Raw genomic sequence first — 25,498 nt, 5'->3', positions numbered from 1 at the left:
AGGCGGAGCGAGAGTCAACCACCTACTGCATGCGCATGCGTTCCTTAATCCTTCTCAATACTCAAGCAAATCACGCGCACACACTCTTTACTATGCAATTCTAGCATAATAAGTACATACAAGACATACCAAAGTCACTACATCAAAAACCAAACAGTAAAAAGTCATAGACTTCCAGAATTAAATTTTGTCACCATATCTAGAGCTCGCCTAGGTTGATCCTGTGGCACCTAGTACACAACGAACAATAGAAAAACATACTCCCTGCACTGTTACAAACTGTATCCGTGTGTACCATGTGTCCTGCTCCTCGAATGGTTGTGAAAGTCATCTCTTTGTAGTTTGTAGCATAGCCAGCAACTTGGCCGTCATTTCCTAACGAATTAAACACCTCTTTACCTAGACCACCACTCAAAGACAATGTGGTGTGTGTGTGTGTGTGTGTGTGTGTGTGTGTGTGTGTGTGTGTGTGTGTGTGTGTGTGTGTGTGTGTGTGTGTGTAGTGTGGCGTAGCTAGACCTTAACCACACCCTCAACATTCCGGCTGGTGTGTGTGTGTGTGTGTGTGTGTGTGTGTGTGTGTGTGTGTGTGTGTGTGTAGTGTGGCATAGCCAGACCTTAACCACACCCTCAACATTCCGGCTAGTGTGTGTGTGTGTGTGTGTGTGTGTGTGTGTGTGTGTGTGTGTGTGTGTGTGTGTGTGTGTAGTGTGGCGTAGCCAGACCTTAACCACACCCTCAACATTCCGGCTAGTGTGTGTGTGTGTGTGTGTGTGTGTGTGTGTGTGTGTGTGTGTGTGTGTGTGTAGTGTGGCGTAGCCAGACCTTAACCACACCCTCAACATTCCGGCTAGTGTGTGTGTGTGTGTGTGCGTGCGTGTGTGTGTGCGTGCGTGCGTGTGTGTGTGTGTGTGTGTGTGTGTGTGTGTGTGTGTGTGTGTGTGTCTGTGTGGTGATATCTCACCAGTCCAATTGTGCCAATCGTTCACAACTGTCAAGTTAAGGCGATCCAACCACATCTTTGTACCTGCAAATAACAAAATCACTACACATCGCACAGATAAACTCAATGGCCTGTATCCTATAGTTACTAACCTGTGTTGGGAACCATGCCGTCGACATCACCACTGTAAACAAGGATTCGAATCTTGCCAAACAGGTTCCTGTAAACAGGCAGCATCGATGACAAGAGATCACTTCTGGAATAGTGAAGAGTTTCAGCATTGCACATCTCCCATTTAATATTCGGAGCATGAATAGCTTTCTGAACGGCTTTGTCATTCAGATATCTAAAAAAGAGACATACACATGCAAGATCCAGATTCAGTATAGATCCAAAGCATAGCCCACCACATACTTTGCAGTAAAAGAGCCAACACATGGATTTTCAGTTAACCGTTTTTGATTGACTACTTCAGCAAATACGTCCACATCATCATTAATCTGGTGCATTAACTGTATTCCATCTCGATACCTTGGCCGAGTGCAGACATTTGAGTATATGCTATAAACATTGATGTCACCCTGTAGAGCAGACAAACTGGAAATACCACCATTCTACTAAACACCCAAAAGATATAGTTATCAACCATTTCCTTGTAAGCATTCATCCTGTTCTGTTGGCATTCATCAATGTTAATATCAATACCTATAAACATCACAATAATTTAACAAACAGTTTAGTGAGTCTGTTGCAAATTATTGACACCTAAAGGTCCAATGTCACTAAAATTGCAATTTTTCTGCATGCCTTCAAATGTTTTCTCACTGATCAGTGCATGAGAGTACCTTCAACAAATATACAGAAATAGTTTACAGTCATGTATATACACCGTAGATGCCATTCTATACCAGAACTTTGTTGCACCAAAATTGTCAAATGTAGGATCAGTCCAAGCATTGCCCACCATAAATCCTTGAAGATTGATTTTTGCGTGTGACATGACTGAGTTATAGTCGAGAATAGCACTTGCAAGATTTGGAACATAATGACCGCCATACGACTGCAAAAGTAAAGGTCAATTGAAAAAGTATACAAAATTCTTCATAAATCTTCAACCTCTCCAGTGACCCAAAATGGGAGATGTGAAAACTGTGGATATGTCTCGAAAAACTTGACTAAGAACGTCACACTGATATGCAACACATATGATTACAATCCTATATTTATGTATACATACATATAAAAGCAATCGTCTTACCTATCCTGTGCTGTCCGATGGTCACCAACGATGTAGTCAGCTGTTGTATTAGAGTAAGAAAAACCAACACCACTGAAGGAATACACATTGTTATGGACAAGGGTTGAGCACATCAAACAACACTAACCTCGGTGATTCCAAAAATATTACATTGCTGATCTTGTTCCACGAATACGGATTCAAGCCAACAGTATTGTTTTCAAAAGGTACAACTGTAAACAACAAATCGAGTCAATTTTGGTGTCTTATGTGAATGGAAATAAAAGTAGATGTATCCGTACATGGACCTAGTTCTTCAAACAAACCACCTAAAGATGAACAACCAGGTCCACCTTGCAACCTAAGATACACAAATTAGAGAATTGAAATCACAAAAAGATAAGATCATTTCACAAGCGACTGCACTGTGTGTGAGCATTTAGTTTTGTCTATACTATACTTGTAAAACAAATAGAAATAAATTTACAATTAAAACAAATTAATATTAAATTAGAATTGTGCTAAACTCAATAAACTTAGGCCGTGTTTCTACTAGCTGCACCTTAAACTAGTTTAGCTTAAATGGGTTTAAGAACTAAACCAGTTCAAGAAAGCGACTGTTTCCACTAGTAACTTGCACACCCGGGATGTGCAAAACAAACATTCTAGGAACGCCTCATTTTGAAGTATTGGGCTGCTTTGTCGCCGAGTCAGAGCAACTGTTGGTTTTCACTGATTCAGCATCTGCTAGTAGGAATTTGCATGACGATGACCACAGACACCGTCTTGTCTCTCTCCGTAGCTACTGATTTCTTTCCCCTAGTTAACGACCCTTACATCTTTTAGGGCAATCCTATCCCAGAAAAATAGTCAATATCATCAAAACGACATTGTGGGAAGCCATCTAAACAAGCACGCTACTGTCACGTGACAGTTAAACCTAAACCACTTTGCTAAACCTACTTTGAAGTGGGTTTAGGAAAGCGGTTTAGGTTTAAAATAGAACTGGTTTAGTGCAGGTGGAAACAGGTGAATTCTTAAACCAGTTTAGCTTAATAAACCACTTGTTAAACCGGTTTAGGCACTAGTGGAAACGTGCCCCTAGGTTGTTAAAACTTATATTTTAAAAAATAAAATACAAATAATCTAATAAAAATTAATTGTATTTTAATTTTTAAAAATAATATAAAAACTTATATCCAGAAACTAATTAAATTAACTGCAAATTTGGCTTCAGGAATGCAATCATTAGTAGATTGCATTGGATTACCATAACAATATGTCTCCTCGCTAGTAGACAAAAACTATGTATATATACATACATACATACATACATACATATATATATATATATATATATACACACACACACACACACACACACACACACACACACACACACACACACACACACACATATATATATATATATATATATATATATATACATACATACATACATACACACACACCACACACACACAACACACACACACACACACACACACACACACACACACACACACACACACACACACACACACACACACATAAGTCTATCATGTTACAAGATTTCTGCTGTGTATTACATCTAGACTACATCTAAACAATCAAAATTAATTATTTTTTAAACTAAAACGCTTATGGTAATATTACCTATTAATTATTAATTAAGTACTCTTAATTAGTTATATGCTCTTAATTAATCTATTCATTAACCTACCACAGTAAAACCGGATCTTTGGACGGGTCTCGCTGAGATTCCACAAACCTAAACACGAAAAATTAAAAATTAATTGACAGTTCTAGACGTGCTAGTATGTCTAGTCACCAGTAAAACAAAGTTCGACCGTGAGTCTCATCTACGACCACACTGCCAGCGTACTGCCTAAATTTGATGCTTTCCCGAAGCCCTGGTAGAGATGTGATTTCCTGCGAAAAGCTTCGAAAGCAAAGAGTAGTGCAAATGCCTACAATCAACAAATAACGCAACAACATCATGTCAAATGTAATATCCGGGACTAAACAAATAATTAACGTATCCGGGCAACTTGGGCTGGGCCAACGTCACGACGTTCCGAAAGTTCCTTTTAGGTGAGTAGCGCCAGGCCGCTTCTCTTACATCTAACGACCGGCAGAAGATGGGACGAATCGAATGGGCGATGTGGGCAAACGTGCAAGCAGTGTACGGAGCGCCATGTGAGGTTTCACGCAGAAACAAACCCTAACTAACTCTCTGACAGCTTTCTCATTTCAAGGTACTCTTATGGGAGGAATAATAGGGGTGTTTGACTTCAAGAATGAGTGGGCTGCTTACTATGCCATGTATCCTCTGCTACTATGTAGCTGTCACTCTGCATGGTGTCACACAGTCAGGAAGTAATGAACTGTGAGGAAAGTGGGTAGGATGCGACGTTTTCCTTCTTGTCACTTTATGTTTCTTGACTTATTGTCAGCGCAATATCTGTTCTGGTTTGGCTTGTTGAATATCCAAGAAGCAAGCGGAGGAGTGGCAACACACCCAGCAGACCGTGAGTTCAGTTGCATCCATCCTGTCTAAACCAGTTAACTATCTGTTAGTGGTATTTTGGTAGGGTACCTTAAACTCTAATTTGGTTTATATTAACTGTTGAGCAGTTTCAGGTACAGGTAGCTTATCTAAATTGATTGGATTTATACCTCATACTTCTGTACTCTTTGTATGTGCTTATTGATTTGATTGGTACTTTTCTGGAGAAGGAAAAGGCCGTTTAGTAGGCTGTTTGATTGATGCCACTTTCTTGTTTTGGATACCAGCTTTCAAAGCTCTCCAGTCGATCTTTCCAACCTTGAGGGTTGAAAGAACAAAAAGAATAGGCAGTGGTGTGTTATTTAGCAGTGACTGGCTACTTTGTTATGTGTGCTATTTTGTCAGCAGTCTCTGCTGATTGAACCATATCATTGACGTCATGAACTCATCACGTGCACAACAAACAAGACTGTCAAGCGATTCGTGTAATGTGCTTCACCTCATGTTGGGATAGCTCGGAATAATTTTGAACTGTGCATAACACCTGCATCTGACTGCTGCTTCCACCAACCGTAGATATGAAAGAAGCCGCTACCGCTTCTATGAATTTGTGTCAACTTCTACTGGCAACGCTGGCAAGGGTGGTGAACTGTATACCGCTGACTGGGGGCTCCTGGCCCACCAGTCACTTTACCCCTTCACCGTAGAGCCTCCATTGAAACCAATCGGCACAACATAGAAGTCATCAAATTGTGAGAGAAGAGGAGATTGCATTGATCACTTTCATGTTTTGCACGTAGTGAGTTCATGACGTCAATAATTTGGTCCAATCAGCAGAGACTGCCAGCAAAATAGCATATGTAACAAAGTAGCTGGTCACGGCTAAATAACCACTACGAAATGAAAATGCAGTCATGTGATGTAGATTCCTGAATTTTTTGTAATAGACCAGACATGTGGTGTCAAATGATCGACTTTCCGGTGAAGCAGCTTACAAGAGTTTGTCTAGGCATAGCACATCAGACAAGGATGAGAACCAGGAAGGAGGCATACATAAAGATTAGAGAAATCCACTTCGTATTCTAATTTTTCTTTAGAAACATCCCAAATGAATTTGCCTTAAATAGAACAATCAAACAGCATTTTAAGTGTTGTCTTAGAACCAGAGCACAGTAGGGTACTTATACATTTTTGGACATTCCTGTTATTTTAGAATATGTCGTGTTTATTTGGAGCTTAGACAGTCCATGTACGGCTTCTGGAAGTCAGAGGCAGCCAGGTTATTGTAAACAGTTTTCTGTCTGTTGGCATTTTGTACAAGACTATAAGTAATTAAGGGGTCATCCATATTTTTTGGCATTTCACGAGCATGCAAAACGTATGCTTTTTCTCTTCCCCTCCCCTTTCCCGAAAAGCATACACAAGAAATGAATGCTGATTTAATATTAATATAGTGGTCTGAACCTGAGACGATGTCTACACCGTGAGAACATAAACCAGCATAAGAAATCTACGAGCAGACTAGAGGATACAGAAACAGCACTGTACTTTTAGTTTTTGTCTAGAGTACGATGTAATTTTTCTCTTTGTCGTCATCTATAGTTTCCTAAAAGCTTCTCTCAAAACGGAATCCTTCTCATCACTCTCAACCTTCCAAAACTCTTGTGCCTTCCTGACAGCATCTTGCCTGTTGTAACTGGTATTTAGATAAACAAGAGCGTTGATGAAATGCTGATAGGCATTGACAGGGTGTGTATGGACAGAGCCTGCACAGTTGGACAACTCTGCCAACTCCCTAGTTCTCCATCAAGACACGAGATGAAAAGACAAACCCGGATATTGCTCATTAACCGGGATGCGGCGGACTACTAGCAGTAGCAGTAGTAGGTATTAACGTAATTGTTGTTGGTTTGACCACGCGAACCTGTGTGTAATAATACCATTGAACTACCTCGGTGAAAGTGTCCTACAGATGTGCTAGAATGTCATTTTTCCAATGCGTATGCCTGGTTTTTACTCCCTCCCCCAGCGTACGTTTTGTACACTCGTGAAAATGCCGAAAAATATGGACAACCCGTAAATACTTGATACAGGATGTTATATCAGGCTCCTATTTGTTGCATGGCTGTTTCTCATCACCCAGACTCTCTCAAACTGACAGGGGCAGGCAAATGATTACCATTATCCATTATGTACACGTGACACCAGAAGTCAGCAGGCACAGTTACTTAATTAAGAACACGACAGATCAGCATTAGTCTATACTAGACTCTACAGTGGTGCTAGACTAGAGGTCTGATTTTGGGAGATTCAGCCATGTAGTCAAGCAATCCGTACCAAATTGGACAGGGAAGAAGTCGAAATGTACGATCCACGTGCTTTGGTTGTATCGCACATGCACATTACTTGAATAATGGCGTAATGGCAATATCAGTGCCGCCTGTTGTTTGGATGTAGGAGGGTGATGAGAAATGGACATGCAACAAATAGGGGCCTTAAACGTAACTCTCCTACAGCCTTTTGATTCATTTGATAATTTTGATTAGGTTTGTATTCTTGTTGGACTCTAATAATGTGCATGTGTGAGTGGGTAGCAGTTTGATTGATATGCCTAGTAGTGGGGAAAAGTGACTTGTGTTGTGTAGATCGAGAAGTATCGTATTGGTCAGATTAAAACGTTTATAGACTGATACAGCTAATGTTACTGTGTGACATGTAGGTTTCAAGAATATGTAGCACCTGTATGGAACGCCCTTGGCCCTCTCTACAAGTTTTATCACGTCCGATTCATCTTTCACTTGGCGTAAGTACGATTTCGATTCGAACCGAGAAACAGAGCGACGACACTCGAGCGCGAGTGAATCTTATCGTTTTTGTGTGATGTACGAATGTCTTGTTTAGAGCTGCGATTCCTCTCTTCTTCTGTCTTCCGACTATCCTCGGAGGGATCTTCATGGTGTCTTCGGGAACGCTTTACTTTGTGGTGAGTTGCTAGACACTCACATGACATTTGTGTTGTGCGTAACAAACTACATTCATTTTATATTATGTGTCAAGGCTGCTTTACTCGGTGAAAAGTGGATACCCATCAAGCTAGCATTCGGATCGGGTGCTGCACCACCTGTAGCAGAAACACGAGGCCAGATATCTGCTCCACCTTCTCATCCACCCCCGAGGGGTCCATTGAGGGCATCCGCATCAGGCATTAGTGATGACTGATAACTGGTAACTGTGTCCCTCTTCCTGTTTGAAAAGATCGTCTGTTTAGCGAGAGTAAAGACAAGCAGTGACGTGCTGTTGCTCTAAACACTGAAAAAATATGCTTATTGCAACCTTTTAGACGTTGTTGTAAATGAGGCTGAGCCTTTCTGTATTGATGGAAATCGTTTTCACTGATAATAATATAGTCAAGATGTAACCGAATGATACAAAAAATCCATTGCCATGCTGCACAGAGGCATTCTGTTTTAAGACATTAATAATAAAACGACTAATCAGCTATTGCCGCGTTCCTATCTTCCTGCTAGTTTCTGTTTCAGTGCCCGATGCCTTTCTTTCTCGAATTGTGAGTCCGGCATCTCAGCATCCATCGATGCCAAGTACAGTCTATCCTCCGAAGCGACGGGTATAGTCATTAGGTAATTCAGAATGGTCTTGTGTCTGATGAACGAGCAGGACGCTTGTTTCCATGACAAGAACTGGGTGATAATCTTTGCCAATTCCCAAAATTTTCTAAAGTTGATTTGACCGTCTGGTAGCCGACTTTTCGTGGAATAGTTAAGAAAGTAAATGTCTTTTACAAGAAGTGAGAAAAAGGGTACGACACACTTGTCGTCTTCGCCTGTGCTCGGTGCTTCGGCCAGTGCTGTTCTGTAGTTGGAGAAATTGAGGGACGGGTTCATGTGGGTCTCGAACGTATCGAAGTCAGTTGTGTTTACCTTTGCCCACGTCTTCTTGAGACGACACACGGGTGTCATGTTGAGGCCGGATACGATTGCCATGAACGAGTTAAAATTACAGAAACTGTAGCACTCTCTTGCTACATCGACAAAGTATTCGATGACACGTGCACGTTGCTTTGTTGACTGCACGTAGCAGATTTCGGTGGCGACGAGGTATGTGAGTCGATTGAACCATTCGACATATGCCTCGAGGTTCGTCGTTTTCTTCATGTCTCGAAATGCTGTTCCATCCGCGGTTGCCTCCTCTGAGAATGTCTGTACGAACTCCTCGGGTCCTATGTTACATAATCGTTCGGCTTCGATGTGTGTCAGTTGTTGGGCAAGAATGAGTGGGTCTGTACACATCTCCATGATGTTCATTCGTGTCGACTGCATTTCTCTTTTCTCAGCGGCGGCTGCATTCGCTCGAGACAGCATCTCCTCGTATTTGTCAAGTGTCGCGAGCTTTTTTATAAGACCTTGCATCACCTGACCGACATTCCGTCTCAGTTCAACGTTAATCGTAGCACATAGTTGTGTGATCTCCTTTAGACTTCTCATCATGCGTTCGTCTCTGAAATCATAGGCAAACGTTTCTGTCCATTCACTAAGTAGCTGTACGACATTTGTGCCCGGATTCTTTTCTTCGTTGAAGTGAGATGACTTGTAGGCTTCGTATTGAGCATGGAAAGTGCGAAGGACTCGTGATAACAACTCGTAAGGTTTGACAAACAGACGAGAGCAGAGAAGAAATGCAAAGATGAACACCCGATCTGGATAATGACTCGGAGTCGGTATGAAATGCTCAATTAATGCATCGCCAGTGCCCGAGACAAGGTCTCCTTCAGAATCATAATACAAATATTTCTGGTCACCATCATCTGGCATATCTGATGTCAAAGACGATTCACTTCCCGTCGGAGAGACAAAGAAACCATCACTGTTTCCTCCATAGCTCGGTTTCCTCCGACTGTGTTTTGCCGGCTGCTGCCCACTTGCTATCGAATCGAAAATGCTCGGCCTCGCTTTCGCCGTCTGCTTCATTCCGAGTGCTGGCACACTACGCTGGGATTTCTGTGGCTGCGTTGCCTTACGGAAAACACTGGCAGCAGCAGCCTGATACTCCTTATTCAAACGATCGTACTGCATCTGTAAACGTCCGAAATTCTGCTGCTGTCGCTCGAGACTGTCACCCGTCATCACACTCGGACTATCAATGTGCGGTCCCGCCTCGAGCTCCGTCTTGAGTGCCTCCATCTTGCGATGCTCGGCCTCCAGCAGCTTCGCGGTCACCTCGAGCTGTACAGCAAACAGCGACTTGGTCAAGCTCGTCGGCTCCTCGTTCGTCATGGCTATTCCGTCAATTGCACGAGTGTCTCCGAGCCAGACTTGACGCCAACAATCTAAAAACGAGCAACAGTTGCTATACAGAGAAGACACCATGTAGACAGACAGAGGTGTCAGCCGGAGCACAATCTCCAAGCTCCGCCCACGAGACCGTGACGACCAACACGCAGCCCAATCATCCACCCAGCGATAAAACCCACTCTCCAAGTCATCTCAGCCGAAACAGATTGCGAGGCGCTGCACGCGCAACCCGTCGGAAGCCCAAGCAACGTCGCAGAGCATATTGAGCGTCGCATCGGCTCCCTACCTTCCTGCCCCTGCCGCACATCATGTACTTAAATTAGCAACTCATAAGCTAACGGAACATACGAACGACGGCAATCGTACAAGTAAGAGACTCGAGATTATGGCGTTTCCATCGCCCACGTTACAGAGACGGCATGCCAAACTGAAGGGGCGGTACCCCAAGCTACCCGTTTCCTCTCGTTTCCTCTACTAGAAACGAACGCCTAGAAAGCGATTGTTTTACCGTCATGCGTAGAGATGAGCGTCGACTGCAACCGGTGTACGAAACACGACGACTGGTCTCTCACCTGAGGAGAAAGACAGCGAGGGCGGAGGAGCTCCGACAACGCAGGCGCAGTAGGCAGTCGGTCATCTGTGTAGGAGTGTGATGAGACGCTGTTGGTCGTGCCGACGTTGCTGTTCATTGCGCTGTGCTGCGAGATTCGTTGCAGTCGTCGTCGTTGTCGTCGTCGTTTTGGTGTTGAAGCCCGATTTGGCCCCGGATGCCGTTAACAAGGCGCTGCAGCGGTGCACTGATCGGGAGAGCAAGAAGCTCTTGCAGAATCTGGTATGATACACAACGCATGCGACCTCATCACACGTCGCATCGCGGCGGTAACTTCTTTTGTATTCTTGCTACGCATGCTCAGATTATCGAATGACTGTCGTCATCACACTTTTGATTACTATAGTCTGGTAATGCAGATGTGATGTGTCTGACGCTGTGAGCGCTGTGTGAATATCTTTTTATGTCAGTCGAGTTTCTACACTGTTTTTGTGTTTGTCTGTCTCCTGCCTCTTTGTCTGCCGTTCTTTCTGTCTATATGTCTGTTGTCTGTCTGTCTGTGTGCTTGTCTGTCTGTCTGCGTGTCTGTTCGTCCGTCTGCGTGTCTATCCGTGTGTCTGTCTGTTTGTCTGTCTGTGTGTGTCAGTTTGTCTGTCCGTGTGTGTCTGTCTGTCTTTCTGTCTGTCTGTCTGTCTGTCTGTCTGTTTGTCTGTCTGTCTTTCTAATATTTCTCTTTAATGGAAATGAAATACAAGCTTTAAATGGTTAATTTAGTTAAGCTAATATACTTAGTCGTTTGTTTATTAATCAATCTAATATTATTTAGTTAATTGCAGCTATTGCCAAAACAAAGTTATTTGATCTTACTGAGAACAGTGGCATTGTTAGCTTCCAAAGCTAAAATTTTTAGCTTGTAGGGTCATAAGACTTGTAACACAAGAAGTCATTGTCAAAGGCACACCTTTCGATTGGAGGAACCATGACTTACCCAGGCTTCAGTTCTATTGAGCAACACGTGTGCTGAAAATTGTTGTGTAGTTTGAAGCTTGTACACTGATGAAATTCCATTGTTGTTCTAAGTAGCACATGTGCTGGTAAACGATAGCTACACAATTTCATAGCTGGAGTTAAAAGAATGCAATCGCATCAATGCAATCTTTCTTTTTCTATTATAAAGAGAGTGAAGTGTGCAGCTGAGATTATTGCAGTGATGATTATTTGCGGTTACTAACAGCTCAGCTGCTCGACAACTGACTGGCTGATGGCACAATTTAGATGATACAAGAAACTGAGAAGTGCTACACTAGTCTTTACTACGTAGACGTAGTGTTGGAATGTGATGTTTTTTGTTTAGCAGACACACTGTCAGCTACGTTAGTCGTGAATTAAATGTTAACTTAGTACTTACTTGACGTTATAGTAATTACGACTTTAGTGTTACTTTGTTTATTACCCAAGGCGTGAAACACTAAGGTACAGTAGTGCAGGCCGGTCACGTGACACATGACTGTTGACTTGCTTTGCCTCCTGTGTAACACGTGACCAAATAAATAATGAATTTGTTTTATATTGTTTCTGTTGTCTGTATATTTTTCTGTGTATTAACAAATGTGCATGGTTGTGATTGCTTGTCTTGTCATGCTTGAACTCATGGCCAGTCCTCTGAGTTAGGTTGCTACATCACGTGCGCTATCTGTCATGCGTGCATGTGACACCTGTTGTTGGCCTAAGCAGGGTCCTATGCACACATGACAGATAGCTCACGTGGTGTAGCAACCTAGTGCAAAGGAGGACTTGGCACGAGTGTACTTGAACACAATCTTTTTATCCATGCAACATTGTGGTAGTCTTGGCCGTCTGAGTGATGTTTTTCATTATCATATAGTGTCACAATTATACAAGGGGGTTGATTGCTGGCCCATTGTGTTCACCACTGTGTAGCAAGATGACAATAATATATGAACAGTGTCTTGGACATGGCAACAAAATTGCTCTCAAAGCACGATGGACTGATCGATGGATAGTTTTGAAAGCATCGAAGGAAAGCACGATGGCATACTATGTTCCGTGGAACAGGAATGATCATACTATTATCATGACAACAAATGAAGTGGCACGTTGGGTATATGATTTTGTTGTGTCTGAAGTGAATCCTTATCCAATCGACATGGCATTTCTTCATGACAGACTCTTGTCAAATCTCGTGACGAAGGGTGGAAATTATTCTCGGGCGGCTGTGGAGAGCTTGTGGTCTGTTTTGCAACAGGGTGAGTTTCTGAAGCTTTTTCTCTTGGCTGGAAACAAGCATATTCCCGATGTATACGGTTGGTGTGGCCATATGTATGCAATGGAGTATACACCAATTGGAGACGCGTTTCGTCGACTAAAACTTCGACACACTATGTCTTGGAAAAGTCGAGTTAAAATAGGTCTGAGCTTTCTAGAAATGGTTCGTAGTTTTAAGGAAACGCAGTATGGAGAGCTCAGTCTTTGTGATGTCCAGGAGACAAACTTTGGTCTGAGAACGTCTGATTTTACTGTTCAAGCAATTGATATCGACTTGGCTTTACTTCCACAAACACGTAGTAATTTTGTGAGTCAGGCTGAAAAGTGCACTAAAGACTCGGAGTGTGACTTCTTTGACTGTGTTGCCTACTGCAACTACAAGACAAACAACTGTACTTCTCAGATGAAGTCGAGCAACTTCCAGAACTTTTGTCACGACATTTTTAAGACCAAATATTTTGTAAACCAAGGACTTTTGGAGGAAGCTCCTCATAATGTTGCTCATGAGCTTGGAGAAATATTGACCAAGTGTGCATCTGTACCACCGAACTCTACAGTGAAATTTCCTGAGACATACTATTCTGATTTATATAATCGTCTGCACAGTCTTCTTTCTAAGGAGAGTCAATAGACAGTGACTTTGTACGTTGCTTAGATTGACAGAGCGAAATGTTTTCATATTAGGTTTCATGCTCAATATATTTGGTGAAGTAACAACTTATCATGGGATCAGCGAATTGACAAGTGTAGTACATAGAGCTGCGTTTATTTTCAAACTTTGTGAGCAGAATTTGAGAAAATGACAAATTTATAAAAGACTGCAAAGAAGAATGACAAATACCAAATTTGTATGCTGGCCACTTTAATTTTGAACTTAGCAGAATGCCCTGCATTTGGAAGACATTATTGAATAGATATGGTAGAGCACCTGTACAGTGTACACTTGAAAGAGCTCCTTTCCGTATTTCTCAATTCTAGCTGGAGGGTACTGTAGCCTGTGTAGGCATGCATCTCTAAGGTTGAATTTCAAGTTGATGAAGACAAATATTTGGCTGATGTGCTGACATGCATAGAACTTATAGTGACTCAGACTGTCAATAACAATGTCCGTTTTAGATTGACCAACATGCTATTACCTGACCGTCAGTTATTATTACTGAGCAAAACTAAATAGAATTAATTAACTAACTCAATTTGACTACCATTTATGTGTTGAGTGCTTTATAGAAGGTAACTATGTAAGATGCGTGCACTTACAGTATAGAAAATATATGAAGATGAGGTTGTTAATTAAGTCTTTTCTATAGTCTCAAGAGAAAATGTGGCGTAATACAGTATAAACTATAAAAATTCCAAGTGTGCGTAATTAACAGAGGTTCGTTTTTAGTTTCAAGACTTCTAGTGAGATTGTTTGCAGTTGACACTTACGTCTGTATGTTTTGTTGAATATATTATATAAATTTTCTTTGTTGTTAAAATTTTATTATTGTTGTGTCTCCACCGTTGAGGGCGGTACACCACGACATTACTACATCTCTTGTTTCTAGAGTTTCTGGCTGATTTCGTGTCACTTTTTGAGGTTGATGTCTTTGTCTCATCTCAATTAATTAATTAAGTTAGCCTTTTTGTATCAATAGTTAGGTTCAGGGACACGTCACACCTATTCGCATTACACTATAGATATTCGAAACATTGAGGGTAGCGTTCACTTGCACATTGCATAGAACAAAGAACAGCAGGCCCGGAGATTAGAAACCGGAGATGGGATCCGGGGCAATTGCGCAACGATTTGGAATTTGGAGGCTAGGTCGATATGGACTTTTGCGAGCTGCTTTCGTCCGGTGAATTCAGTGACTTGACTGTGAAAATCGGTGATAAACAGCTTCATCTTCACCTATTTCCACTCGTTGCTCGATCGCTCTACTTTCGAGGTCTCCAACGATCAGGAATGAGGGACGCCTCGGTGGTGACTCTCGATTTGTTACCAGGTGGGTACGATGCGATGAAAATAATTGCTGACTTCTGCTATGGAGTCTCCATTGAGGACAAACTGACAGTTGATAATATTGGTCACGTGACGGTCGCTGCTGGCTACCTGCAAATGACTGGATCTGGTAACCTTATGGAACTATGTAAATCTAAGCTTAGGGAATTGACAACCGATGCTACTAAGTGTTTGCAAGTATTGGTGAATTGTGCTGACAATAGGAAATTAGCTGCAGCAGCAGGAATCACTAAGTATTGTGCAGACGCTGCTGTTGATGATTGGTATAAGAAAAGAAGAGCGTTGAGTATTTGAATAGAAACAATAGCATCAGAATACTACAATTGAAGAAACTTTCACTTAGTTTGGTTGTTTATATCATCGACTCTGCAGACAAAGCAGTGCAGTCTTTCCTTGATAACCTACTTTGCTGTTGGATGCATAGATTTCATAATGGAGTGCTTTCGGGCTCTGAGAAACACAGAACTTCAATTATCAACTGATAGGAATGCTTACATGCAGATGGTAGCAATTATATTTGAAACTGATGGTACAGAAGGGTCACTACTAGATCAATCGTATTGCGTAACCAACTCGTCTGATCGTCTAGCACTTGCAGCTAGACCAGTTGATGAAGACAGTTTTTGTCTTATCAAACCTGCTGCAACCGTTCATTCTTCAAGATGTTCTTCTTCAATGGATGATCTTCTCCAGTACTACTTTGTAACTATTCTGTCTTACATTTCAGAGAGATCTCTAACATCAAAACCTGCTAACATGACATCCAAGTGGTTATCATCAGTCCTTTGATTCTCATCGGCTCGTATTCCAGCAGCTGAAGACAAGCTGTTTGTTCTGTGTGCAATGAGCTACAAGCACTTTACTGTACATGATATCATTGATTTCAGTTCTAGAGTGATGTCTAGTCTGAACAATCGTGTTAACAATATGAAATGGAAGTACTCAGCGGACGTGATAATACTAACAGATTGGTATCTCAATTACCATGCAGCACAGGGCACCATTTCTGCTAGTGAGTTTACTCAAGTTGTGCAGTCAACATCTTGGTGCTCTCGCACATCCTATGACTCTGTATATGAAGCTGTAGAGAAACTGCTGGAATTTGCTAGCAGTGGTGGTGATGCGTTAAAGACAATTTCGCAGGATGATTTAATGAAACTGATTTCTGAAGTAGATTTTGCCAAGCTGAGCCAAGATATATTAGAAAGAATGTCAAAGAGTCGTTTCATTCCCATGAAGGTCACTATGGAGGGGGCCATCAGTGTGTGCTCCCAACTCAGACAACAACTTCAAACGTGCAAATCGGTTCTGAGGTCTGTGCTAGACAAACAGAAATATCAGACAGTTCGTAATCACTTGAAAGAGATGTTGTTGCAAGGTGGAGTCAATTTTGCCAACGAACTTTGAAGTTAGGAAAGAGATAAGACAGTTAACATATTTTGATGTATTTTTGTGTTGTTCATGTTTAACTGTAATTACAGTGCCTGTATACATACTTTATGTACGTTTGTATAGGTTTTTGGATAGTTTCTACTTGTATAGTAATACTTTGTCAACAACAATTAAGGTTATATTTTCAGCGACCTAGGTTAGTTAGTTTGTTTGCTTGTTGGTTTGTTGGTTTGTGAGCGGGGCTATACTTATAACGTGTGGATGGATTTTGATGGGGTTGATAGAACTTTGATAGAGGACAATGGATTAGTTTTGGAAATTAATTCCAATGTGCGGGTTCCCTCTTGAGGCGTGATTGGCTCTGCAAATGTTTTGACCAGAAAAGTGAGATGGCACACTGTACCATCTCCATGAAGTTATTGATGGACAAATGACGGCATTTAATTAAATGATGTCATGTCATATGATCGATGTCATGTAGGGTGAACACACAAAAGCCTTCAAATGGTTGCCATGGAAATGATTGCTAAGGAAAACTGAGCTGCCTTGGCGAAGGTTTGCACTCTCCAAGTGCGCCATGCTGTCTAGTTTTTCTGTATTACTGTTTCTGGGTAGACAAATGCAGAATGGCAGTTTGTGACTATACAGTATACATAGCGATCCCGTAAGATTGTAGGTGCAAACCGCATTCTGCGGAAATGTTTGCATTCTAATTGTTTGCAAGCGAGACGTTGTGTCAGTGACACTCAAGCTAGTGGGTGTCCGCTGTCGTCACGTGAAATGCTCAGTTGATGATCCCGTGCGCCTTCCTAGTTAGTGTGCACGGATGGACTGTTTCAGTCTACCACCAAACTACACTTTACGTATAGCGTCATAGTAAAATTTAGGACTTAGTATCTAAAGTCTATTAGAACATCTGCTAGAGTCTGTTTCCTGCGAAGCCACGCCTCCTAAATTTTAGTAAACAATGCAGCGTTACCGCCGTATCACAAACAATCTCCTATATATTCGTAGAAAGAACTCACAGAAACGAAACTCACACATATCTAACCATTAATCAATACGCATCCACTGACAGCACAACCAAACCAATCGAATTCCATACCTACGGCGGCGACTGCTTCCCTGACGCGCCGACATTCTGGTCAAAAAAACGCACAACAACCGTTGACATCCAAGTTCTCGCACTTCAAACACGTTTCTGGCTTACCGTAGCAGTTAAATTGCGTTTAAAAACCCGCTCAAGTCATTCGAGTCGTTTGCACAAAATTCTTACACTCAAACACCAACGACCCGGATCAACTATCCGGGTTACATTTTGGCCTCTGACGTCGCCAGACCTAATTGTATCCGACATGACGTCACACCGTTTAAAAGAGGAGAAAACAAGGCATCCGGGAAGTTGGTTCAAATTCCTATGTACATACGTCTTACCTAAGGCAAATACTTAGCGCACGTTATCTGTGACACAGTTTTGCTCCAGACGTACGCCATAGTTCGATGCATTGTACAGTTTCTAAGACCTCGGGAAAACGTTACAGTATGCCACTACTTAGATTCATTGCCGTTTTCGTTGCCGGTTTGACATTATGTGTGAGAACGTCCGCTTCGCGGACGTGACGCAGATAAGCAGAGCGACACTTGCTATGACATATGACCCATAGACGGGCAATTGAGACCGTAAAAGGGCTAGTTGATTTTTTTGGGTTGTGTCGCCACGTGTTGAGTCTTTACTGAGATGGATCATAGCGAGCTGCGTTCTTCTGGCGAATTTAGCGACTTGACCGTGCAGATTGGTAGCCAACAGCTGTATCTCCACCGATTTCCTCTTTTTTCGCGTTCCGATTACTTTCGATGTCTACAACGATCAGGTATGAGTGATACTGCTCTGGTTACTCTCGATTATTTACCCGGCGGATATGATACGATGACGTTGATCTCCGATTTTTGCTATGGAATCCCTATTGAGGACAAACTGACAACTAAAAATATCGGTCACATGACGTGTGCAGCCATCTATTTACAGATGTCGGGATCTGGTAATCTTAGTGAAATATGTCAATTTAAGCTAAAGAAATTAACAAGTGATGCTTCAAGTTGTTTGGAAGTATTGGAGAATTGTGCTGATGTTGCAGAAGTAGCTCAATCAGAGGGAGTCAGTAGATTTTGTGTGAAGACTGCTGTTGATCATTGGTGTAAGCTAACCGTAAAGGCACGGAATTGGTGTAGACAAAAGCAAAGACTCTCTTCGTCGTGGTTGTCGCAGCTGAAGAACCTCCCAGTTAATTGGACGATTGCTATCATTGACTTGATGCAAACCAGAAAAGAAAGGTGCAGTCATTTGACTACGTACTTTGTTGCAGGATACATTGATTTTATAATGCAGTGCTTTGCCGATGTGAAAAAGACAGAATCTTGTTATGCTGTTAGTGCTACACCGAGTTCTGTGGACGCAACACCTGACCTTAACTCTAACCCTAACGCTAATCCTGAACCTGTACTACTGGCAGATTTCCCTAATCGTGTAGAGATACCATCTTTGTCTTGCTTGTCAGCGGCCCGTTCTCGTTCGACATCTGCTGCCACATTGCCTCTGAAAATGGTTTAGTTGACTCAGAGAAACAGAAAACTGAAGGGTCAGCTCTTTCTTCTACTGCAACTGCTCTAGATGCTTGTTTATCATGTGGTCATTTGTTGACTGATAGCGAGGATATTCTTCTCAAAATGTACTTTGATGCGTTTTTGTCCTACATTCCAGATGATGCGCTAAAACTTGATATTCCAACTGTTACAGCTAGTTGGTTGTCGTCCGTTTTACAATTCTCTTCAACTTACGTGCCACAAGGTGAAGAGAGGTTGACAGCCTTGTGTGCAAACAGCTACACTCAACTTACTGGGAACGACGTTATTGATTTATGTCTAGAGTGATGGCTAATCTAAACGAAAGTGTTCACACGAAGGGATATAAAGACTCTAACAAGGTTATAGAGCTATCTGATTATTATCTCAATTACCACGCTGAACGAGGCACGATTTCTACCGCTCAATTTACGGAAGTTTTGCAGTCAACGTTGTGGACATGTCGCTCATCGTTTGACTCTTCGTTTGAAGCCCTAGAAAAGCTGTTGCAATCAAATGAAAGTACAAATGAGTTAATTTTACTGGAAAATTGTATGACAATAATTGAACTAATAGATTTTACCAAGCTCAATCAAGATGCTTTAGCGAGAGCGTCGCAAAATAGTCACATTCCTAGTAGAGTTACTATGGAAGCTGCCGTTAAAGTTTGTTCCGTGCTTAGCAATACACTTAGTGAATCCCAAGCAACTTTGTCTACAACGCGGGATGAGCTCAGTAACTGCCAAAGAAATTTGTCTACAACGCGAGATGAAGTCAGTAAATGCCAAAGAAATTTGTCTACAGAACTCAGTGAATTCGAAACAAATCTGTCTACAGTGCAAAAAGAATTTAGTAAATGCCAAACAGAGTTGTCTACAGTGCGAACGCAGTTGAGTAAAGTAGAAGAAATGCGTGTTGCTAGTGAGCGTCAAATGCGACTTGAGACCGTGCGTCACAGACAAGAGACGGCTAGACTACAAGGCCAACTTCGTGAAGCAGAGGCTAAAGTGACTAAGCTAGAACTGTTTCCTCGGTTGAACGGTACGTGGACTATTGCAGATACAAAAGAGCGGGGTTACTATTCAGACGGCTGGCATGGACAAGACATACGTGATCTATTATCTTCATCTTTAAGCATATCTCAGATTTACGAACAAAAAGAAAAGAAAGTAATTTCTTTTACAGTAAGAGTGATGTCACACAATTCTCGATATCACCCGAGAGAGCATTCGGAAACTCGTGAAGTCAGGGTAAAACCAGCTTACATTTTGCCGTTGATAAATGATAGAGGTTCTGGACGTGATGCTAATGTCAGTAGTCAGCACTTATGGGAAACTTGGTATCAAAGTATGAAATCATCACACAGTGGAGGACAAATTCCTCCATTCTTAGTGTATGATCTAGACGATGATCGTATATATTTTCTCCTTGGCCTAACTCATATTCGAGTAGACGAGAACTTCTTCAATGGAGGAAATCTTTAGAAGACCGCGATGACAGTGATCTGCCAAAATTCTAGTGTAAAAGCAACTGTGCAGTTTGTTAGCGTTGCATATAGCAATCTGTCAATGTCATGCATGTCGGTACGTCGCATGCATAGTCTGCATGATTAGTTAGCGGTTGTTGTATGGTATCCTATGTGTGTTACTGTATGTAAGTTTTGCGAGACGTTGCTGTTTTGTATTTTTGTGTATTTTATACTAAATAGTACTAGCATGGACACCAGGAGTGCCCGGGAAATACAAATATACAGTGTGTCTGCTTACTGATCAGAACCCCAAAATGGACTCGATAAAATGCATGCAGCCAGCAGCCAGCAGCCAGCTACTCCGTTCTTCTAGCTGAGCAGCTGGTGTTTTGGCCGGGAAGGAGTACTATACTACTACGGGTATGTAGTCTAAGTATTTTGTCTCGAGCACAGTACAAAGTATCCCGTATTAGTGTAATGTAGTTTCCTGATGCATGTTATTATGTTTTCATGAGCGTTGGTTTGTTGCTTTGTAAGCAGGTTTACTCTAAAACTTGTGGATAAAATTTGGAAATGATATAGTTTTAATAGAAGAACAATTGATTAGTCTTTGGGATAAGCTGGATCCGGGTCCTCTCTCAAGCGGTTGGCCCCGCTTGAAACTTCGACGAAGTGAGACGACACTCGATATCACTCCTTCACACCCATATAATATCCATAAAAAGGCATTGAAATTGTGTATCTACGGTCTATAGTGAACACAAAAGGACGTGGTTAGGGGTCCGAGCCGGACGAGGGGAGACCGTGTATTTACGGAGTCTGGCAATCGATCACTGACTCGAGTATCCCCAAACTATAGTTTCTCGTTTCCCCTCGCCTATGGAGCCTCCATATAGACCAATTGACACAGTAGAGAAGTGCAAAACGAGGTTGGCGATATACTGGACTCGCACCGCTAGTTTGGGCGCGAGTACTAGAGAACGTGGGAATAATGTCAGATGGCGAGAAGATTTGCGTGGGTGATGACACGTACGACGTTAGCAGATGACGCACCACTATACACGTGGACATCCCGAACTCTAGCGAAGCGTTAATTTTTTCTGCTTCGTGACTGCCGGACTGTACGTGAGCGTGCAGAGAGAAACGTCAGAAACAGTTTTCATTGCACCCACCATTGACACGTGACTGTCCCTTGGCCACTTTGAACACAAAAGCCTTTCAAACAGTTGGCATATGCATAGCAGCGATTGATAATGGCATTGCAAAGACTGAGCTGTCTTGGCGGAGGTTTGCGCTTTCCGAGTGCCGTCTACAGTCCAGTTTCTCTCATAATTATCTAAAGTACTGCCTGCATGTTTATATAAAATGTTTCAGGTTAGAGTATTTTTGTTAATTATGTAAGGAAGTAAAACTTTACGTGCAAACCATATTCTGAATTCTTTGGCAGAAACATCCCACATTGTGAATTAGCAAGCGAGACGTTGTTTCAGTCACATTCAAAGTCACGTGAGATGCGTAGTTGATGATCGCGTACGTACATAACACTTCTCAGTGGAATGGCCTTTCTCGGTCTATAGACTACCTACTAATGACGTGACGTAGGCGAAGTAATGGCACTGTACGATTTGCGATCTAAAATAATAGTATCTCGACTCTATCAGAGAACCACACCTCTTTTATTGACTAGTTGATTTCTCTGTGTCGTGTCGCCACGTGGGAGTCTAGTCTAGCTATTGTTGCGTTGAGATGGATCAGAGCGAGCTGCGTTTGTCTGGCGAATTTAGCGACTTGACCGTCCAAATTGGTGGCCAACAGCTGCATCTCCACCGGTTTCCACTTGTTGCATGTTCCGATTACTTTCGAGGTCTAGAACGATCAGGTATGAGTGATACTGCTTTGGTAACTCTCGACCATTTACCCGGCGGATATGATACGATGAATTTGATTGCCGATTTTTGTTATGGGCTCCCTATTGAGGACAAACTGACAACTAAAAATATTGGTCACGTGACGTGTGCAGCCTTCTATTTACAGATGTCTGGATCTGATAATCTTAGTGAAATATGTCAATCTAAGCTAAAGAAATTGACAAGTGATGTTTCTAATTGTTTGGATATATTGGTGAATTGTGTTGAAATTGCAGAAGTAGCTCAATCAGAGGGAGTGAGTACATTTTGTGTGAAGGCTGCCGTTGAGCATTGGTGTATAGGAATACAGGCAAAGAAATGGAATGAGTTGACAAATAGGCAATCAGAAACAGCATCTTTGCGATTGTCGCAGTTGAAGAAACTTCCAGTTAATTGGACGGCTGCTGTCATTGATTTGATGCAAACCAGTAATTGCTGCAGTGCTTGGAGTACGTACTTTGTTGCAGGATACATAGATTTTATAATGCAGTGCTTTACCAATGTGAGAAAGACAGCATCTCCTTATGCCACGCTGAGCAACGTGGACGGAACACGTGAACCTATAGTTATGGCAGAGCCGCCAAATCCTATAGAGATCCCATCTTTCTCTTGCTCATCAAAGGTTTCTGATCATTCGACAGCTGCTGCCACATGTTTCTCTGAGAAAGATGAAGCTTTAGTTGACTCAGAAAAACAGAAAGCTGAAGCGTCAGCTCTTTCTTCTAGTGAAACTACCTTATATGCTCGTTTTTCACGTTGTCATTTTTTGCCTGATACTGAGGAAAGTCTTCTCAAAAATTACTTTGAAGCTTTTTTGTCCTACCTTCCAGATGATGCGTTGACGCTAGAAATACCAACTGTTACAGCCAGTTGGTTATCGTCAGCTTTACAGTTTTCTTCAGTGTTTGTATCCCAAAGCGAACAAAGGTTGACAGCCTTGTGTGCAAAAAGCTACAGACAACTTACCGGAAAAGACGTTATTGAATTTACGTCTAGAGTGATGGCTAATCTAAACAATTGTGTTCACACCAATGGATATAAAGACTTTAGCATGCTAAAGGTTACAGAGCTGTCTGATTATTATCTCAATTACCACGCAGAACGAGGCACGATTTCGGCCGCTCAATTTATAGAAACTTTGCAGTCAACGTTGTGGAGCTCTCGTTCATCTTTTGACTCTCCGTTCGAGGCCTTGGAGAAACTGCTGCAATCAGATGAAAGTCAAGGTGGTCTAATTTTACAAACAACTGTAACCGAAATAATTGAACTAATAGATTTTACCAAGCTCAGCCAAGATGCACTAGAGAGAGCGTCGACAAACAGTCGCATTCCTAGTAGAGCTACAATGGAAGCTGCCCTTCGTGTTTGTTCCAGACTTAGGAATGAACTCCATCGATCCCAAGCAAATTTTGAGTCTTACCGACAAGAGACGGCTAGACTACAACGCTTACTTCATGATACAGAGGCTAAAGTAAATGAGCTAGAATTGTTCCGCCGGTTGAACGGTACATGGACTTCTAGAACGCTATTCGATGCTCCGGCTCGCTTTCATCATCAACAAAAAACTGATTTTTCTCTACACATAGCTCAGCCTCACAAACAAGAGGATACTAACATGATTTCATTCACAATAACAGCTACCAGTAAGTTGAAACACGATCTCTCTAGAGGGAGACCGAGGAGACAGTCGAGTTACACTCGCGTCAGACCAGCATACATTTTGCCATTGAGAAATGACAAAGGTGATGCTGATGTCAGTAGCCAGCACGTATGGGACAACTGGTATCAAACGACAGCAGAACCATGGGATAGGATACAGATGCCTACTTTCTTGGTGTATGATCTACGCGACGATTGCATTTTTGTTCCACCGCTGCAGTCATCAGGTTTCGGGGAAAGGAGACTTGTACGTTTGACTAAATTTCCATAGGACATTTAGAAAACAATTTTTGTAAAACAAATACGGAGTTTGTCAACATTTCATAATGTAGCTATCGATTTGTTATTGCTATGTACTGATTGTTGCTCAACGGCTGTTTTATTAGATCTAATATGTACCACTATTATGGTATGCAAGCACGAATCTAGTGCACATGTAGCAGTAAAAATTAATTGATTTGTTTTTTGTTTGTTTTATTTTTTGTTTGTTTTAGTGATGCGGTTTTGTGAATTGGATTAATAACGTGTACGCATGCGCGCGCGTAGACACACACACACACACACACACACACACACACACACACACACACACACACACACACGTAGACACACACACACGTAGACACACAGACACACACACGTAGACACACACACACACACACACACACACACACACACACACACACACACACACACACACACACACACACACACACACACACACACACACACACACAGACACAAAGCTGCTAATGAGGTATGTTTTCGTCGGCGTTAGTTTGTTGGTTCGTAATGTTGGTTTGTTGATTTGCTGGTTTGTAGGAAAGGTTACTTAGAAACATGCGGATGGATTTTGATAAAATTTGGTGGTGATCTATAGCTTTGGTAAAGAAACAGTTGATTAGTTTTAATCCGGATCTGCGTCTTAAAAAATTAAAAAAACAAAATAAGAAGGAACTAATGTGCGCTATAACTCTTGATATCGTTTCTGCACACACATACCATTTCCGTGCAGGTACTGTACGTACTGATGAACAGATGATGTCTTTTAATGGTGTATGTACTACACGCTATAGGATGCACACAAACGGCCCTTGAAATAGTTGCCATGGAAACGATTGTTAATGGTATTCTAGAGTTTGGGAAACTGACCTGCCTTGGCGCAGGTTTGCGGTCTCCATGGCAAGTGCTGTCTGGTTTCTTTTTAATTAATTAATTAATTAAGTACGGTGTATACGTTTCTGGAGAGACAAATGCAGAATGGCAGTTTGTGACTGAAGTATAGTGTTGTTACTAACGAAGTAAATAATTTAGTTACAAACCATTATTCTCTATTCTCTAAAAGGCAAGGCAGCATTAGAATAATTGTTTGCAAGCTAGTCGTTGTCGGTCACATTCAAACTGAAAGTTAAATAATATATATATATATATATATAGGTGTCTCACGTGAGATGGTATTGCAGTTGGTGATCCCATATGTAAACTCATTGTGGAAATTCCGAATGGACTTTCTCGGTCTTAGACGCAAGTACTGTACACTTTACCTAGAAGTAATGACGTAGGTAAAGTGATACTTTATAAGATTTGGGATCTAAATATCTCATTAGCAGTCTC

General features: G+C 41.8%; 8 protein-coding genes across 8 annotated transcripts; 6 read left to right on the top strand and 2 right to left on the bottom strand.

Annotated features, from left to right (window-relative positions):
• Positions 1-48: 48 nt before the first annotated feature.
• LOC134178668 (uncharacterized) lies at positions 49-4,194 on the bottom strand. The gene is made up of 14 exons (XM_062645552.1): positions 4,012-4,194; positions 3,904-3,951; positions 2,483-2,541; positions 2,329-2,413; positions 2,202-2,273; positions 2,060-2,132; positions 1,852-2,003; positions 1,709-1,788; positions 1,590-1,648; positions 1,358-1,524; positions 1,096-1,289; positions 965-1,027; positions 296-375; positions 49-230 (listed from the first exon to the last, which is right to left on the bottom strand). The coding sequence occupies exons 1-14, from the start codon at positions 4,179-4,181 to the stop codon at positions 165-167; spliced, it is 1,368 nt and encodes a 455-aa protein (XP_062501536.1). The 5' UTR covers positions 4,182-4,194; the 3' UTR covers positions 49-164.
• A 33-nt stretch (positions 4,195-4,227) lies between these two features.
• Positions 4,228-7,908, top strand: LOC134177951 (cytochrome b-245 light chain-like). Its single transcript, XM_062644730.1, has 6 exons — positions 4,228-4,379; positions 4,439-4,505; positions 4,637-4,711; positions 7,409-7,492; positions 7,591-7,672; positions 7,747-7,908. The coding sequence occupies exons 1-6, from the start codon at positions 4,322-4,324 to the stop codon at positions 7,906-7,908; spliced, it is 528 nt and encodes a 175-aa protein (XP_062500714.1). The 5' UTR covers positions 4,228-4,321.
• A 198-nt stretch (positions 7,909-8,106) lies between these two features.
• On the bottom strand, positions 8,107-10,687 carry LOC134177949 (ras-GEF domain-containing family member 1B-like). Its single transcript, XM_062644726.1, has 2 exons — positions 10,507-10,687; positions 8,107-10,033 (listed from the first exon to the last, which is right to left on the bottom strand). Exons 1-2 carry the CDS (start codon positions 10,685-10,687, stop codon positions 8,202-8,204), a joined length of 2,013 nt encoding a protein of 670 aa, XP_062500710.1. The 3' UTR covers positions 8,107-8,201.
• LOC134177950 (divergent protein kinase domain 1C-like) lies at positions 10,651-13,892 on the top strand. Its single transcript, XM_062644729.1, has 2 exons — positions 10,651-10,830; positions 12,434-13,892. Exons 1-2 carry the CDS (start codon positions 10,651-10,653, stop codon positions 13,463-13,465), a joined length of 1,212 nt encoding a protein of 403 aa, XP_062500713.1. The 3' UTR covers positions 13,466-13,892.
• A 752-nt stretch (positions 13,893-14,644) lies between these two features.
• Positions 14,645-15,133, top strand: LOC134178930 (uncharacterized). Its single transcript, XM_062645844.1, has one exon. The coding sequence runs from the start codon at positions 14,648-14,650 to the stop codon at positions 15,131-15,133; it is 486 nt and encodes a 161-aa protein (XP_062501828.1). The 5' UTR covers positions 14,645-14,647.
• Positions 15,134-15,682: 549 nt separating this feature from the next.
• On the top strand, positions 15,683-16,246 carry LOC134178929 (uncharacterized). Its single transcript, XM_062645843.1, has one exon. It carries the CDS (start codon positions 15,683-15,685, stop codon positions 16,244-16,246), a length of 564 nt encoding a protein of 187 aa, XP_062501827.1.
• Positions 16,247-17,969: 1,723 nt separating this feature from the next.
• On the top strand, positions 17,970-18,839 carry LOC134178100 (uncharacterized). The gene has a single exon (XM_062644889.1). The coding sequence runs from the start codon at positions 17,970-17,972 to the stop codon at positions 18,837-18,839; it is 870 nt and encodes a 289-aa protein (XP_062500873.1).
• A 3,204-nt stretch (positions 18,840-22,043) lies between these two features.
• Positions 22,044-24,299, top strand: LOC134178675 (uncharacterized). Its single transcript, XM_062645559.1, has one exon. The coding sequence runs from the start codon at positions 22,065-22,067 to the stop codon at positions 24,153-24,155; it is 2,091 nt and encodes a 696-aa protein (XP_062501543.1). The 5' UTR covers positions 22,044-22,064; the 3' UTR covers positions 24,156-24,299.
• The last annotated feature ends 1,199 nt before the right edge of the window (positions 24,300-25,498 follow it).

Source organism: Corticium candelabrum, chromosome 4 (assembly GCF_963422355.1).
Source record: "Corticium candelabrum chromosome 4, ooCorCand1.1, whole genome shotgun sequence".
In the NCBI taxonomy this organism is placed as follows: Eukaryota; Metazoa; Porifera; class Homoscleromorpha; order Homosclerophorida; family Plakinidae; genus Corticium; species Corticium candelabrum.
The sequence above is the reverse complement of the archived record's forward strand: the minus strand, read 5'-3'. Positions and strand labels throughout refer to the sequence as shown.

What these genes read in the sequence shown, in the direction of transcription:
- LOC134178668 (XM_062645552.1), bottom strand. Translation starts at nt 4,181, where the DNA reads ATGATGTTGTTGCGTTATTTGTTGATTGTAGGCATTTGCACTACTCTT. An exon ending in TTTGGTGCAACAAAGTTCTG is followed by an intron (nt 1,789 to 1,851) that starts GTATAGAATGGC and finishes TATTTGTTGAAG; the next exon opens with GTACTCTCATGCACTGATCA. An exon ending in GTTGGCTCTTTTACTGCAAA is followed by an intron (nt 1,290 to 1,357) that starts GTATGTGGTGGG and finishes TCTCTTTTTTAG; the next exon opens with ATATCTGAATGACAAAGCCG.
- LOC134177951 (XM_062644730.1), top strand. Translation starts at nt 4,322, where the DNA reads ATGGGACGAATCGAATGGGCGATGTGGGCAAACGTGCAAGCAGTGTAC. An exon ending in TGGGCTGCTTACTATGCCAT is followed by an intron (nt 4,506 to 4,636) that starts GTATCCTCTGCT and finishes ACTTATTGTCAG; the next exon opens with CGCAATATCTGTTCTGGTTT. An exon ending in CGATTCATCTTTCACTTGGC is followed by an intron (nt 7,493 to 7,590) that starts GTAAGTACGATT and finishes TGTCTTGTTTAG; the next exon opens with AGCTGCGATTCCTCTCTTCT.
- LOC134177950 (XM_062644729.1), top strand. Translation starts at nt 10,651, where the DNA reads ATGAGACGCTGTTGGTCGTGCCGACGTTGCTGTTCATTGCGCTGTGCT. An exon ending in AGAAGCTCTTGCAGAATCTG is followed by an intron (nt 10,831 to 12,433) that starts GTATGATACACA and finishes ATTATCATATAG; the next exon opens with TGTCACAATTATACAAGGGG.
- LOC134177949 (XM_062644726.1), bottom strand. Translation starts at nt 10,687, where the DNA reads ATGAACAGCAACGTCGGCACGACCAACAGCGTCTCATCACACTCCTAC. An exon ending in GCTCATCTCTACGCATGACG is followed by an intron (nt 10,034 to 10,506) that starts GTAAAACAATCG and finishes GCTCGTTTTTAG; the next exon opens with ATTGTTGGCGTCAAGTCTGG.
- LOC134178930 (XM_062645844.1), top strand. Translation starts at nt 14,648, where the DNA reads ATGGACTTTTGCGAGCTGCTTTCGTCCGGTGAATTCAGTGACTTGACT.
- LOC134178929 (XM_062645843.1), top strand. Translation starts at nt 15,683, where the DNA reads ATGAGCTACAAGCACTTTACTGTACATGATATCATTGATTTCAGTTCT.
- LOC134178100 (XM_062644889.1), top strand. Translation starts at nt 17,970, where the DNA reads ATGGATCATAGCGAGCTGCGTTCTTCTGGCGAATTTAGCGACTTGACC.
- LOC134178675 (XM_062645559.1), top strand. Translation starts at nt 22,065, where the DNA reads ATGGATCAGAGCGAGCTGCGTTTGTCTGGCGAATTTAGCGACTTGACC.